Source organism: Anabas testudineus, chromosome 1 (assembly GCF_900324465.2).
Source record: "Anabas testudineus chromosome 1, fAnaTes1.2, whole genome shotgun sequence".
Lineage (NCBI taxonomy): Eukaryota > Metazoa > Chordata > Actinopteri > Anabantiformes > Anabantidae > Anabas > Anabas testudineus.
The window spans coordinates 638,245-654,628 of NC_046610.1; the positions used below are offsets into that span (position 1 = coordinate 638,245).

At 43.6% G+C, this 16,384-nt stretch overlaps 1 protein-coding gene across 1 annotated transcript; it reads left to right on the top strand.

Annotated features, from left to right (window-relative positions):
* The first annotated feature begins 1,676 nt into the window (after nt 1-1,676).
* Nucleotides 1,677-16,143, top strand: LOC113161599 (NLR family CARD domain-containing protein 3-like). The gene is made up of 10 exons (XM_026359286.2): nt 1,677-1,745; nt 4,113-4,395; nt 5,595-5,706; nt 7,265-7,343; nt 7,431-7,644; nt 12,198-13,977; nt 14,075-14,248; nt 14,475-14,648; nt 14,845-14,888; nt 15,006-16,143. Exons 2-10 carry the CDS (start codon nt 4,122-4,124, stop codon nt 15,524-15,526), a joined length of 3,372 nt encoding a protein of 1,123 aa, XP_026215071.1. The 5' UTR covers nt 1,677-1,745; nt 4,113-4,121; the 3' UTR covers nt 15,527-16,143.
* The last annotated feature ends 241 nt before the right edge of the window (nt 16,144-16,384 follow it).

Here is a 16,384-nt window from a genome sequence, read left to right on the forward strand (position 1 = left end):
GACTCTGCAGTTGTAGGATGTATTAAGGGTGGAGATGTCACGGAGTACCGTGGAGTTGTGGACAGTTTTGTTGACTGGTGTGGACTCAACCATCTGCAACTGAACATCAATAAAACAAAGGAGCTGGTGATAAACTTCAGGAAATCTGGAAGTCCTGTCATCTCTCTCTCTATACAGGGGGAGGAGGTGGAGGTTGTGTCGGAGTACAAATACCTGGGAGTGAACTTGGACAACAAACTGGACTGGAATAAGAACTCATCAGCACTGTACAAAAAGGCTCTGAGCCGGCTGTACTTTCTGAGGAGACTCAGGTCCTTCAACGTCTGCAGCACCTTGCTGAGGATGTTCTATGAGTTTCAAACTCTTGAAAGTGCTGAGAGATCTGAAAAGAGGCACTTCAAATAGTATCTGCAGCAGGACTACTATGCACCTGCTTCCAGTGATCTTAGAAGGAGTCTGCTGGTACAGACTGCTGAGGGGTTGACCAAGAAGACTTTAAAGCTGATCAACGACCTGGTGCAGAGGTTGTCTGACACCAGGTCGGAAACAGAAGGTGAGAGACAGGAAGAGAATCACAGATAAACTCCAACACAATACAAGTACTACAATAAAAGTACAGTTACAGTGTAACTTGTTGGAAACCACAGGGCTGCAGACTACAGGGCCCTAAAATAACAGACATTTTGTGTTCAGCTGGGAATTTTTTTAATTCTGAAAACTTAAATCAAATATGAGGCCTCGACCAAGTGATGTTATGGAAACATTTCAGTGCTCTGTGGCTGAATGTGGTGATTTAATTAGTTACAGGACCCTTTTATTAGAAGGTTTTCGTCTGCATCTCTCATAAAAGTCATACGTTTAATTCACTCAGTGCAAGACAGGATGTGGACATAATGCCACAGATTAACTTCACTAGTTAAGTTATAAATGAAAAGGCGGAAAATGGTACATTTACATTTAGTCATTTGCCAGATGCATTTATCCAAAGCTACTTACAAGTCAGGTACAATGCAAGCAAAACATTTCTGAATAAATTATAGACACAACCTCTTTTTTTTTACCTGATTCACACTCATGGTCACTTTTCCTCATCATCCAGAGTGAACAGTGCAAAACCAGCTGTGACTCTGTCAGAGCAACTATCATGCTTCATAGCATTAGTGTCATTAAAGCCATTGTTCATTTGGCCTGCTTTTATTTCCATGACTTCTATGTATTTAGCTGTGTGTTAACAAGCTCTGTGCAGTTTTTAGATTGAGGCATATTCACACAAGCCCCCTGAAGTTGAATTGACACATCACTAATGGCTGCAGCTGAGTTTAGATTTGTTGAGCGTATTCTACATATTCTTGTGGGCAGAGTGCTTTTGTTCACTTCGTTTAAGGGGTCAGTTCACCCAGATTTGCAAAAATCCCATTCTGTCACTCACTTGTTGTGGTGTCTGTCCTGCTAGGATGGTTTTATTGGTTTTGTTTGTCCAGATTTTGTCAACATAGTGGAGGCGATGGGATTGTAGTTAGTAATGTTCTACTGAGTTAAAGTGACAGGATGTGGTCAGAAACCTCTACTGAAACTTGAAATTTCCTGTTTAGGGGTGTTCATTCCTGTTCATGTGGGTTGTCTCAGCTCTTTGTCCTGCATGTCAACTCATAAAGACGCCACAGTTTCAACACCCAGTCTGCAGGACAGCCGGCCAGATCGATCGTCAAGACTTCAGCAAAGCAAAGGATAGTTCCTGGTTCTGTGTGAGTGTTAATCCTATCTGTCTGTCTGTCAGTCTGGTTCTGGCTTCTTAACCCATGTGGCTCAGTCGGTGGAACCTCGATGGATCATTTTACTGTGAAGAAGTTGTCACATTATAAACCAAATTTTATTTAGAATTTCTTTGTTTTCATGCAATTCACAAACATTAAAAATTAATCAAATGATTTTTAGACCAATCACTCTATTGTTGTCCTTAGAAAGGAAGGCTACTCACTGCGAGAAACATTTCTTATCATGCTGGGAACTACTCCCTTCATACACAAACTGGCTCTAACAGGCACAGAAAAAGCAGTGGGAGGCCCCGATGCACAACTGTGCAGGAGAACAAATATCTGACAGTGTGTAGTTTAAGACAAAGACGCCTCACAGGTCCTCAACTGGCAGCTGCACTAAATAGTACATGTCAAACACCAGAGTCAGCATCAACAGTGGAGAGGAGACTTCAGGATGCTGGACTTCATGGTAAGTAAGATGGGAAAAAGACACTGGATACTGGAAGACCGGAAGAAGGTGTTGTCTACAGATAAAACCAAATCTGAGAACATTTTGAGAAATTTGAAAAGATGCTGGAACAGTGCTTAATACCTTTAGTCAAGCATAGTGGAGGCAGCGTGAGGCTCTAGGTGCTTTGGAGGTGGTAAAAAGGAGATTTATACAGAGTGAAAGGGACCTCAGGGAAGGAAAGCTATTAAGAGTGAGCAGCACTTGATTGGGGTCAATTTCATCCTACAACAGGATACTAACCCAAAAACACACCTCCAAAATGAGTCAGCAATATCGAAAGAATAGGCAGTCAGCCAGAATTCTGTTTGGAATGGAGTGGCCACCACAGTCTCCGGATCTGAACCCTATTGATCTGTTGTGGGAGCAGCTTGACCATATGGTACATTTCAGAGGCCTCCCACGTGTCTCGCCATTCTGCTTCTCTCAGTTCATTTTTGGTCTGAAAAAGTGAAGCTCATCAGACAGGAAGCTCCCTCTGCAGCCTTTCAAGTAGGAGTATAGGAAAGTTCCCTAGACCCCCAGCATTTCACAAGCTACCAGCAAACCCCAGCTCTCACCCTTCCTGGGGATATGCCTTGCAGGTGGAAAAACCTTGGGGAGAGCAGCTCCAGCAAACGCTGACCTCCCCATCAGAGACTTGAAGCTCCCCAGACCCCGGCACCCTTAGCCTCTGCTGCCTCACCATCAGCTCCGGTCTCAGCCACAGCTGTTCCTGCTCCAGTCCAGGATCCACTCCAGTTCCAGCTGTTGCAGCTGCTCCAGTTCAGGCACCAGTCCTCGCAACAGCTTCAGAACCAGTTCTTACCTTTGCTGCTGAACAACCCTTGTTCAGTTGGTCACCACATTTCTTTTTCCACCTCCGGTTTCTGCAGTCATTCCCATTCCGGCCCTCCTGGTTGCGTGATGTCCAAAGGCTCTCACTTTTAGGCCGTCCTTCAAACCCCTTCTGTCCACCCTTCTTGGCCTTACCCCTTGTTGGGCCGCCTGCACAAGATCATCCCTCATGGATTGCACCTGTTCTCCCTGCCACTAATCACATCATCTGTATTGTCTGTGCCTCAGCCTCCCTTTCCAAGCTCCCTTCAGTCAACACCACCTTGCCAGATCACCAGCATTTGTACTACTTTCCCTCAGACTCCGAGCCACATCCCCTGCCTTCCACACCCTTAGTTTCCATCCCAGTTTTTGACTTTTGCGTTTTACTTTGTCCTTGTTCTTGTTTGTTCCCTTGTATCTTGCCGCATTGCCCAATTGTTTTCTGTCGTGAGTTTGTGCCTTACCACCTAGATATTCCTTTTACAATAAACTAATTTAACCTATTTACTACTCTCTGGCATTATAATTGGTGAGTGATTGTGCTATGAGCAAGCTCTAAATACTTGCAGACTTGATTATGGCTTGTTGATTGTTATTCTTTGTTCATTATGCTCACCTGGCAGGTAATTGACCAATTTACTCCAACAAACATCACAAACACTCCATGTCTTTGTTATTTTATTTTTTAAAATTATATTTATACACTACATGATGACAGATTTTGATACTTGAATGAATTATTTAGCATGTGATGTCAAAAGGGCTACAAGAATGTTTGTATGTTCTGAAGAGTTAGACAGTTGAGTTAGACAGTGAACAAACAGAAAGCCTTGTACAAGTGATATTTGTGCAGATTTAGAGAGAATTGCATTTACGCTTTTGCAAACATTACTAAAACAATGCAGGTTGCTTGAAGAAATGGGAAATTCCACTCTGTTGTCAACAACAGACCAACTGAAATATTAAAATGTAATTTGCTCATCACAGTGCAGAAAGTAGGACTGACACAGCTCTCTGATTTTTACCAGGGAGTCACGATGACTTCAGAGGACCTTCTGCACATGCTCAGAGATTTGAGAAAAGATGATTTTGAAGACTTCAAATGGTATTTGCAGCAGGATAACATCTTAGAAGGCTACACAGTCATCCCAAAAGAGAAGCTGGATGATACAAAGAGGAGGGAGACAGTTGATCTGCTGGTGCAGACATATACCCTTCCTGATGCTGTGGAGTTGACCAAGAAGATTTTAAAGACAATCAACAGGAATGATCTGGTGCAGAGGTTGTCTGACATCATTTCAGAAACAGAAGGTGAGTTACAGAAGGAGAATACAGATAAGGCCCTGACTTGGCCACTCGCACACAAAAGCCTGATTTTTGTTTTTCTGAAGCCATTCTGTTGTGTGTTATGGGTCATTATCATGCAGCATCACCCAACTTCTATAGAATTTCAGCTGGCGAACACACATCCTGACATTATGCTAAAGAATTTTTTGGATAAACCTTGGAATTCGTTTTCCCCCAATCACTTCAAGCTGGCCAGGCCCTGATGCAGAAAAGCCGGCCCAAATCATGATGTTTCCTCCACCATTCTTTAAAGTTGGGATGATGTTTTCATTATGATATACAGTGAACTTTTTACACCAGATGTAGTGCTGTGTGTTCTTTCCAAATAGTTTGATATATTTTAATCAGTCCTCAAAACATTTTGCCAATACTTCTGTGGAGTGTTAATGTGCTCTTTGGAAAACTTTAGGTGTTGCAGCAATGTTCTTTTCAGTAAGTAGCAGCTTCCTTTGTGGTGTCCTGCCATAGACACACTGCTTGTTTAATGTTTTACATACTGTAGATTAACACTAATGTTAGCCAGTTCCAATAATGCCTTCAAATATTTGTCTCTCTGGGTTGTTTCTTTACCTCATTGATGAGTGTTTGTTTTGCTCTTCGGGTCATTTTGACTGACCGCCCACTTCCTGGAAGAGTAGCCACAGTCCCAAACTGTCTCCATTTGTAGATTGTTTAACTGTAGACTGGTGAGTTTCTAAAGTCTTTGACATCCCTTGGTAACTCTTTCCACCTTTATGAAACTCTTTTGGTGAGGCATGGCTCACATAAGCGTATTCTTCTGCAGAGAAAACTCAAAAAGTTTGAGTCTCCAATTAACTTTTTTGAGGTCATTATTCAAGGGGTTCACATAACTTTTCCATTACTATTATGAGTTTTATTATTTAAGACACATTTGTTAATACCCTTGACTTAGATGAGGTCATGCTGACCACAGTCTGCTCGTCTGAAGATATACACCTAGTCGAGAAACAACTCATGAGCTCAATTATTAGAACCATTAGATCTGAACATTATGGTTTTTATGGACTTGCACATTGACATTTGTTTAACTGAATTTAAATTAAAAAAAAAAAAAAAAAAAAAAAAAAAAAAAAACTGATTAAATTACACATTAGACTCATTTTATTTCATGACTGCTAACGGCATTGCTACCTATTCCTCAGAGGGACAGCAGAGGCCAAACTCTCCTGGACCTGGAAGCATCAGTGTGTCCATCAAGAAACACCAGTCCTCTAAAGCACCTTTAGAGTTTACACAACTTCCCTCAGAGACTCAGTAAGTCAATGTGGTTCCACCTAGAACATTAACATAAAACAGCATCATGTTCTAACAGCGTTATTTTTGATGGTGTGAGGGAATGGGACTGACACGGACTAAAACAGGTAAGTACAAAAAGGCAATATTTATTAACAAAACGCAGGAACAGGAGGAAACCAAACAAACACAGTACCAACATAAAGAGACCTGAAAAAACATGGTGGACAAGTACAAAAACTGTAAACTGACATTCAAAGTGACAACTGAAAATACCGCAGTAATGCAGGCAACAATACGAACTACATAAACTAAAACATACAGAACCCCAACTAAACAAGTGAAGCCCAAGAATACAAACTATTAACCAAAACAAAACAAAGCACGAGACAAACGCTATGGTACACAAATGAACTACTGACAATACAAAGTGACAAACGAAAATCACTGCCAAAGGCAGGCAAACGACGAGCAAATATATAAACCAAACAATACAAAGTAACAACAAAAAACGGCACTGCAGTAGCAGGCAAAAGGAAAACTCACACGTGGGGAGAACAGTCCAATAAACAAAAAGTCCCAGGGAATCCAACAAACGAAACGTGAAGTAACTTGACTGACAGACAAACCAAAGTCATGGAGGGGAACACATCACAATACAACACACCAGCAGGGAACAGAGGACTGAGGGGAGCTTATAAAACAAAAGGGGAACAAAGGTGAAATGAATCAGTCATTAGGAGTCCAGTGGGTTGAGAGTGGAGGTGGAGGAAGGGAGAACCAGGCAGACACTAGGTGGAGACAAAAACGCCTAAACGAACAGAGATGAGGCCTGAGGCCTGAATCCTGACAGATGGAGGTAGAGGTGTCGAAACCAAACGGTTTCCTCGAGGGGATCAATATAGTATGTCATTATTATTTCCCATACTCACACAACTGTAATGTTCTTCACCATCCAAATCTCATTTGGATCAGTTTATCCAGGATTTCTCTTAATCTGAAATTCATTTAACAGGAGCTTTTCAAATGTTTAGGTGTTGGTTGCAATGCAATTTCTGGAACATGTGAAAATAGGAAAAGCAGATGGATTGTTTTGTATTAATTCTTTAAAATTTACACTACACTGACGTTACCACTAACCAGTACAACTTGGTTGTTGTTGGTCAGTTCTTTGGAAATTGACCCTGTTAGACACCTATTAGATATACAACCTGTTAGATATACAAGGTGTACCAACAATGGTGGTTTGTTTTTTTTACAAACTATTATTGGCTTGTAACTTAAACCACAAGTTAAGTACATGTTGTAAATGATTGTTGAGCACATATTTCCCCTCACCAGCATTTCCTCTTTTTTCTCTTATTATTCTTCACATACCTCCTTATGTAGTTTGTGTATCGATGGAGGATTTCAAAGGTTATCCAGACTAGAACCTAATGACCTATGGCTGAAAACACATTTTTTTCTGTTGTGGTGATCCTCAAAATGGAGGTGTTTCAACATGAGATTTCTACAAAATTAAAATATGCATGTTCATCTGTTGATAAAGTATGATGTGGCATTTCAATTTTCCCACCAGAGTTCAGCAGCAACAATCAGAGGTTCTCAGTGGTCAGTCTGCCCAGCAGCACCCAACAGACCTGGACTCCATATTCATGGTGTGTAAATGCCCAACAAGTAGTTTTCATTTAAACTCAAATACAATTAAACACATAATTAAACATTTAAGATTTTATTCTGCCCAGAATCTTGAGGAGAACATTTTCACTTTTGTGAAGAACGAGCTGAAAATGTTCCAAAAGCTTCTGACTTCCGATTATTCTGGATCCTCAAAGTGGTGGAAAAAAAGCCCTAACAATGAAGAGAAGACAAAAAGAGTTAAAGAGGAATTTCTGAAGATGACACTGAACTTCCTGACGGGAATGGATCAGGAGGAGCTGGCTGACCGTCTGCAAAGCAGTAAGAGGATTTTCCACACTTTTATATTAATTCAATTCAATTCAATTCAGTTTTATTTGTATAGCGCCAATTCACAACAGAAGTTATCGCAAAGCACTTTACAGTGTTTAAGAACTTACAGAGAATAATTATACAAAAAAATGATATAGAAAACCCAACAATCCCATTTGAGAGCTTTTGGCAACATTGGAGAAGAAAAATTCCCTTTAGAGGAAGAAACCTCCAGCAGAACCAGGCTCATAGTGGGCGGCCATCTGCCTCGACCGGTTGGGGTGAGTGGAAAGAGAAGAGAGAAAAGAACAGCAGGCAACAAAAACAAAAACAAGCATCAAGAACATCGGGCAGGTGAACTGGATCCTGGAGATGTACAGCTCCAGGCCGAGGATACCTGCAGAAAAGTACAGAGAGAGGGAGACAGAGAGGAGGAAACACAACTACAGGAGAGAGAAGACACAAAGTTAATGACATGCAATGGTGGAATTTGAATGGATAGAGGAGAAAAGAGAGAGGAGAGGAGCTCAGTGTATCAGTAGAGGTCCCCCAGCAGATTAAGCTATATCAGCATAACTAAGAGATGGTTCAGAGTCACCTGATCCATCTCTAACTATAAGCTTTATAAAAAAGGAAAGTTTGAAGTCTAGTCTTAAATGTAGAGAGGGTGTCTGCCTCCAGAACCTGAGCTGGGAGCTGGTTCAAACAAGGCCCAAACAGTATAACCTCTTTCTTGTCTGGATTTAGGAGAAGGAAATTGGAGGACATCCAGGTCTTTATGTCTTTTAAGCAACTTGAAGTTTGACTAATTGATTAGTTTCTCCTGGTTTCATAGATAAGTATAGCTGGGTATCATCTGCATAACAATGGAAATTTATAGAGTGTTTCCTAATAATATTGCCTAAATGGGACATATATAAAGTGAAAAGAATCGGTCCAAGGGCAGAACCCTGTGGAACTCCATAGCAGACTTTGCTGTGCATGGAAGACTCATCATTAATGTGTACAAACTGAAATCTATCCGATAGATACGATTTAAACCACTCTAGTGCTGTTCCTTTGATTCCAATGACATGTTCCAGTCTGTGTAATAAAATGTTGTGATCTATAGTGTCGAATGCAGCACTAAGATCTAACTTGACGAGTATAGAGAGTAGTCCATTGTCTGATGCTAATAGAAGATCATTAGTAACCTTTACCAGTGCTGTTTCTGTACTATGATGTACTCTAAATCCTGACTGGAAATCTTTATACAAGTTATTGCTACGCAGGTGGTCGTACAATTGCTTAGAAACTATCTTTTCAAGGATTTTAGAGATAAAGGGCAGATTGGATAGTGGTCTATAATTCACTAAGACCCCTGAGTCCAGAGTAGGCTTTTTGAGCAGGGGTTTGACTACAGCAACCTTAAAAGCCTGTGGTACGTAGCCTATTTGTAAAGACAGATTGATCTGATCTAATATGGACGTGCTGATCAAAGGTAAGACATCCTTGAGGAGTCTAGTCGGGATGGGATCTAAGAGACATGTTGATGGTTTAGAGGAATTAATTACTGAAATTAATTCAGAATGATCTACGGGGAGGAAGCAGTCTAAGTACGAGTGTTGTCTTGCAGATGAATCTAGAGTTGTTGTACAGTCCATGCTATATGCAGGGAGGATCTGATCAATTTTTCCTCTAATAGTTATGATTTTATTTGTAAAGAATAGCATTTTCACATAAACATCTACTGTAGAGAATCTTATCAGTAGGTCGTCTGTATCTCTCCTCTCTGTCGTCTGTATCTCTCCTCTCTGTCGTCTGTCTCTCTCTCCTCTCTGTCGTCTGTCTCTCTTCCTCTCTCTCGTCTGTATCTCTCCTCTCTGTCGTCTGTATCTCTCCTCTCTGTCGTCTGTATCTCTCCTCTCTGTCGTCTGTCTCTCTCTCCTCTCTGTTGTCTGTCTCTCTCTCCTCTCTGTCGTCTGTCTCTCTCCTCTCTGTCGTCTGTCTCTCTCCCTCTCTGTCGTCTGTCTCTCTCCTCTCTGTCGTCTGTATCTCTCTCCTCTCTGTCGTCTGTCTCTCTCTCCTCTCTGTCGTCTGTCTCTCTCCTCTCTGTCGTCTGTCTCTCTCCTCTCTGTCGTCTGTATCTCTCCTCTCTGTCGTCTGTCTCTCTCTCCTCTCTGTCGTCTGTCTCTCTCTCCTCTCTGTCGTCTGTCTCTCTCTCCTCTCTGTCGTCTGTCTCTCTCTCCTCTCTGTCGTCTGTCTCTCTCTCCTCTCTGTCGTCTGTATCTCTCTCCCTCTCTGTCGTCTGTCTCTCTCCTCTCTGTCGTCTGTCTCTCTCTCCTCTCTGTCGTCTGTCTCTCTCTCCTCTCTGTCGTCTGTCTCTCTCCCTCTCTGTCGTCTGTCTCTCTCTCCTCTCTGTCGTCTGTCTCTCTCTCCCTCTCTGTCGTCTGTCTCTCTCCTCTCTGTCGTCTGTCTCTCTCCCTCTCTGTCGTCTGTCTCTCTCTCCTCTCTGTCGTCTGTCTCTCTCCTCTCTGTCGTCTCTCTCTCTCTCCTCTCTGTCGTCTGTCTCTCTCCTCTCTGTCGTCTGTCTCTCTCCCTCTCTGTCGTCTGTCTCTCTCCTCTCTGTCGTCTGTCTCTCTCCTCTCCGTCGTCTGTCTCTCTCTCCTCTCTGTCGTCTGTATCTCTCCTCTCTGTCGTCTGTCTCTCTCCTCTCTGCCGTCTGTATCTCTCCTCTCTGTCGTCTGTCTCTCTCTGTCGTCTGTCTCTCTCCTCTCTGCCGTCTGTATCTCTCCTCTCTGTCGTCTGTCTCTCTCCTCTCTGTCGTCTGAATCTCTCCTCTCTGTCAGCTGTCTCTCTCCCTCTCTGTCAGCTGTCTCTCTCTCCTCTCTGTCTCTCTCCTCTCTGTCGTCTGTCTCTCTCTCCTCTCTGTCTCTCTCCTCTCTTTCGTCTGTCTCTCTCCTCTCTGTCGTCTGTCTCTCTCCTCTGTCGTCTGTCTCTCTCCCTCTCTGCCGTCTGTATCTCTCCTCTCTGTCGTCTGTCTCTCTCCTCTCTGTCGTCTGTCTCTCTCCTCTCTGCCGTCTGTATCTCTCCTCTCTGTCGTCTGTCTCTCTCTGTCGTCTGTCTCTCTCCTCTCTGCCGTCTGTATCTCTCCTCTCTGTCGTCTGTCTCTCTCCTCTCTGTCGTCTGAATCTCTCCTCTCTGTCAGCTGTCTCTCTCCCTCTCTGTCAGCTGTCTCTCTCTCCTCTCTGTCTCTCTCCTCTCTGTCGTCTGTCTCTCTCTCCTCTCTGTCTCTCTCCTCTCTTTCGTCTGTCTCTCTCCTCTCTGTCGTCTGTCTCTCTCCTCTGTCGTCTGTCTCTCTCCCTCTCTGCCGTCTGTATCTCTCCTCTCTGTCGTCTGTCTCTCTCCTCTCTGTCGTCTGTCTCTCTCTCCCTCTCTGTCGTCTGTCTCTCTCTCCTCTCTGTCGTCTGTCTCTCTCCTCTCTGTCGTCTGTCTCTCTCCCTCTCTGTCGTCTGTCTCTCTCCTCTCTGTCGTCTGTCTCTCTCTCCTCTCTGTCGTCTGTCTCTCTCTCTCTCTGTCGTCTCTCTCTCCTCTCTGTCGTCTGTCTCTCTCCTCTCTGTCGTCTGTCTCTCTCTCTCTCTCTGTCGTCTGTCTCTCTCTCTCTCTCTGTCGTCTGTCTCTCTCTCCTCTCTGTCGTCTGTCTCTCTCCTCTCTGTCGTCTGTCTCTCTCCTCTCTGTCGTCTGTCTCTCTCTCCTCTCTGTCGTCTGTCTCTCTCCTCTCTGTCGTCTGTCTCTCTCCTCTCTGTCGTCTGTATCTCTCCTCTCTATCGTCTGTCTCTCTCCTCTCTGTCGTCTGTCTCTCTCTCCTCTCTGTCGTCTGTCTCTCTCCTCTCTGTCGTCTGTCTCTCTCCTCTCTGTCGTCTGTATCTCTCCTCTCTGTCGTCTGTATCTCTCCTCTCTGTCATCTGTCTCTCTCTCCTCTCTGTCGTCTGTCTCTCTCTCCTCTCTGTCGTCTGTATCTCTCCTCTCTGTCGTCTGTCTCTCTCTCCTCTCTGTCGTCTGTCTCTCTCCTCTCTGTCGTCTGTCTCTCTCCTTTCTGCCGTCTGTATCTCTCCTCTCTGTCGTCTGTATCTCTCTCCTCTCTGTCATCTGAATCTCTCCTCTCTGTCTCTCTGCTATCACCATCTCTGTTTATAAATTTTTTTAATTCTTTCTCTCATCTACTGTTGAGTCGCTAATTTTACCGCCTGTGATCCAATCGATTGGCTAAGTGAAGTCACGTGGGACGGCTTAACTCGCATTCAATTGGTCAATGCGTTCTCGCATCCACTAAATAACTATCATAAAGATCGCAATAGCTGCACCGATTAAAATTAAGGTGCCCCGCTAGATTTGGAATGAAAATATTTGGTTTGGTCTGCAGCTCCAGGTCCGTATGGGACAGCTTCTGGATCCGGACCGCGGTCCACCTCATAGTGACCCCTGATTTAGGTGGTCGGGGAGCAGACACTGTCTCTATGGGGTTAACGTAGTTTTTGGGGGGATGACGATCCACTCACTGATCGTGTTGTCTCTTCATTCAGGAATAGTTGCTCCAGTTTGTCGACATCAGCTTAAATCTAAGCTGAAGAAGAAGTTCCAGTGTGTGTTTAAGGGGACTGTGACAGCAGGAAACCCAACCACTCTGGACCAGATCTACACAGAGCTCTACATCACAGAGGGAGGGACTGGAGAGGTCAATGATGAACATGAGGTCAGACAGATTGAAACAGCATCCAGGAAACCAGACAGACCAGAAACAACCATCAGACATGAAGACCTCTTTAAACCTGTACCTGGAAGAGAGGAACCAATCAGAACAGTGATGACAAAGGGAGTGGCTGGCATTGGGAAAACAGTCTTAACACAGAAGTTCACTCTGGACTGGGCTGAAGACAAAGCCAACCAGGACATACAGTTCACATTTCCATTGACCTTCAGAGAGCTGAATGTGCTGAAAGAGAAAAAGTTCAGCTTGGTGGGACTTGTTCATCATTTCTTTACTGAAACCAAAGGAATCTGCAGGTTTGAAGAGTTCCAGGTTGTGTTCATCTTGGACGGTCTGGATGAGTGTCGACTTCCTCTGGACTTCCACAACAATCAGAGTCTGACTGATGTTACAGAGTCCACCTCAGTGGATGTGCTGCTGACAAACCTGATCAGGGGGAACCTGCTTTCCTCTGCTCGCCTCTGGATAACCACACGACCTGCAGCAGCCAATCAGATCCCTCCTGAGTGTGTTGACATGGTGACAGAGGTCAGAGGGTTCACTGACCCACAGAAGGAGGAGTACTTCAGGAAGAGAATTAAAAAGAAGAACACAAGAAAAGTAATCTCCCACATCAAGACATCACGAAGCCTCCACATCATGTGTCACATCCCAGTCTTCTGCTGGATCACTGCTACAGTTCTGGAGGATGTGTTGAAAACCAGAGAGGGAGGAGAGCTGCCCAAGACCCTGACTGAGATGTACATCCACTTCCTGGTGGTTCAGTCCAAAGTGAAGAACATCAAGTATGATGGAAGAGCTGAGACAGATCCACACTGGAGTCCAGAGAGCAGGAAGATGATGGAGACTCTGGGAAAACTGGCTTTTGAGCAGCTGCAGAAAGGAAACCTGATCTTCTATGAATCCGACCTGACAGAGTGTGGCATCGATTTCAAAACAACCTCAGTGTACTCAGGAGTGTTCACACAGGTCTTTTTGGAGGAGGCTAGGTTGTACCAGGACAAGGTGTTCTGCTTCATCCATCTGAGCGTTCAGGAGTTTCTGGCTGCTCTTCATGTTCACCAGAACTTCTTTAAGTCAGGTGTCAATCTACTGTCAGAAGAACAAGCACATGTCCTGTTGCTAAATAAGAAACCCAAAACTTTCTACCAGAGTGCGGTGGACAAGGCCTTAAAGAGTCCAAATGGACACCTGGACTTGTTCCTCCGCTTCCTTTTGGGTGTTTCACTGCAGAACAATCAGGATAAACTACAAATCCTGCTAAAAATGACAGGAAGTAGCTCACAGACGACTCAGGAAACAGTCCAGTACATCAAGAAGAAGCTCAGTGACAATCTGTCTGTAGAGAAAAGCATCAACCTGTTCCACTGTCTGAATGAACTGAACGATCGTTCTCTAGTGGAGGAGATCCAACAGTACCTGAGATCAGGAAGTCTCTCCACAGACCAACTGTCTCCTGCTCAGTGGTCAGCTCTGGTCTTCATCTTACTGTCATCAGAAAAAGATCTGGACGTGTTTGACCTGAAGAAATTCTCTGCTTCAGAGGAGGCTCTTCTGAGGCTGCTGCCAGTGGTCAAAGCCTCCAACAAAGCTCTGTAGGTGAAAATAGAACATTTCCAGGTTCTATTTATCTTTTACTTTAATTAGAACATTTTAATACTGGTTTCTTTTGTTTTGCTGGTTTCTCTTCAGATTGAGTGGCTGTAACCTCTCAGAGAGAAGCTGTGAAGCTCTGTCCTCAGTTCTCAGCTCCCAGTCCTCTAGTCTGAGAGAACTGGACCTGAGTAACAACGATCTGTGTGATTCAGGAATAAAGATTCTCTCTGCTGGACTGGAGAGTCCACACTGTAGACTGGAAACTCTCAGGTCAGGATTCGTCATCTTGGAAATTGTGACCTACATATGTTGTATTAGCATATCTGTGTGTGTCAGACACATGTCCAGAAATAAGTGGACATTCGTATTGTAGCACAGCGTCCACATTTATTGATTTTTTAAATTAGTAATTCAATAAAAAAATAACACAACAAAACAATATCTCATTATTTGTAGCAGTTAGTTGATTGTGTGCTGTTTGTGTTTTGGTCTGCAGGCTGTCAGGTTGCTGGATCTCAGAGGAAGGCTGCAGTGCTCTGGTGTCAGCTCTGAGCTCCAACCCCTCCTATCTGAGAGAACTGGACCTGAGCTACAATCATCCAGGAGACTCAGGATTGAAGCTTCTGTCTGCTGGACTGGAGGATCCACATTGGAAACTGAACTCTCTCAGGTATGAACAGACACTGCTTATCTTTCACAATGGCAAGTTGAGGATTGCTGGTTCACGGCTGTACCAGCAGGTCCCATCAGGTTTGCTTCAAGTGTCCTCCCTCTGCTTTGGACAGGACTATGTTGTTGTCTTTGAGATGTGTTGGTGATCCAGGATTTTGGTAACTGGTTCATTCTGACTTTGTTTCTACCTGCAGAGTGGAACATGGAGAGCTGGGCCTAAAATCTAATCTGAAGAAGTGTAAGTACCTGCTTTCAGTTGTGAGTTTGATAAATGATCCAAATGATCTAAAGGGAATCCAGTTTCTCTAAATCAGCTTGTGATATGGAAATCATGTATTTTGTTTTTCTTTTTCAGGTGCCTGTGAACTCACGCTGGACACATACACACAAAACAAATATCTCAGACTGTCTGACAACAACAGGAAGGTGACAGCAGTGACACGGGAGGAGTCATATCCGGATCAAGCTGTGTTATTTGATGACTGGTATGAGATGCTGTGTGTAAATGGTCTGACTGGTCACTGTTACTGGGAGGTCGAGTGGAAGGGAGACGTGTATGTATCAGTCACTCAAAAAGCAATCAGATGGAGAGAAAACAGTGATCGTGACCAGACCTGGAGTCTGACCTGCTCTTACGAAGGTTACTACGCCTGTCACAATACCACTGAAACATCAATCCCTTTCTCCTCCTCCTCCTCTGTCTCTAACAGAGTATCAGTGTACCTGGACTGTCCTGCTGGGACTCTGTCCTTCTACAGAGTCTCCTCTGACAAACTGATCCACCTCTACACCTTCAACACCACGTTCACTGGACCTCTTTATGCTGGGTTTGGGTTTGGGTCATCTGGCTCCTCCGTGTTTCTGTGTTCAGTGTGAAGAGAAAGGTTTCCTCCTGTGAAACACTCAACCCACTGACTAACAAATCTTATGATGTCAAATATTTGAAGTTCATGTCCTACAAAAGGCAAATTAATTTATGTAGTGCTGAAGAGACCAGAATGGTTAGGGTTAGGGTTAGTCTTTAATCTATGTTAATGTCAGTCACAGAAAAGGCCACAATGAATTCAGGAGACAGGCAAAAATATAGGTAAGGTGGACGCACAACATAATATAGGTGATGGACAGTACATTTTAAAATTATGAGATGACCACAAGTCCCATAAGGTATTGATGTGAAAACCATTTTGACATTTCTTCTTTAAGGTGGACCACAGTGTTTCAATAAGAATGGTGTGTACAGTGATGGTCCCACTGAGTCAATGTTCTCGACAACTGAACAAGGTGGGACAAGCATCTGTCAGAGTTTTGCTGGTTAAACCAAGATATTAAAGGACAGAACAAGCCTCAGGACAGTCTCTAACCTCTAACCCTTTCCACATGCAACTGAGTTCTTCAAACACCAAACAAGCTTGTAACAGGATTTTAGGCAGAATAGAAATATGTTAGATCATTTCTTTATTGCTGTGTTTTACTACTCAAGACAGGTTTACTGTTTTCTGTTTGCTTCTGCATCTGCTGAATAAAATAAACTTGTAAAGCACGAGTTCCCTGTTTTGATCTTAAACAATATAAGGGTCCTGTACCTCCCTCCCTCTTGATGTCCAAGAGCTCTCGTTGTTTGGTTCATGCCTAGGAAATGAACTATTCTTTAGCAACATTACAACATTTATTAGCACCTCAAATTACTTCCAGCCATTATTACGTCTTTTACTTAAGAAAAGACCTGTGATTAAC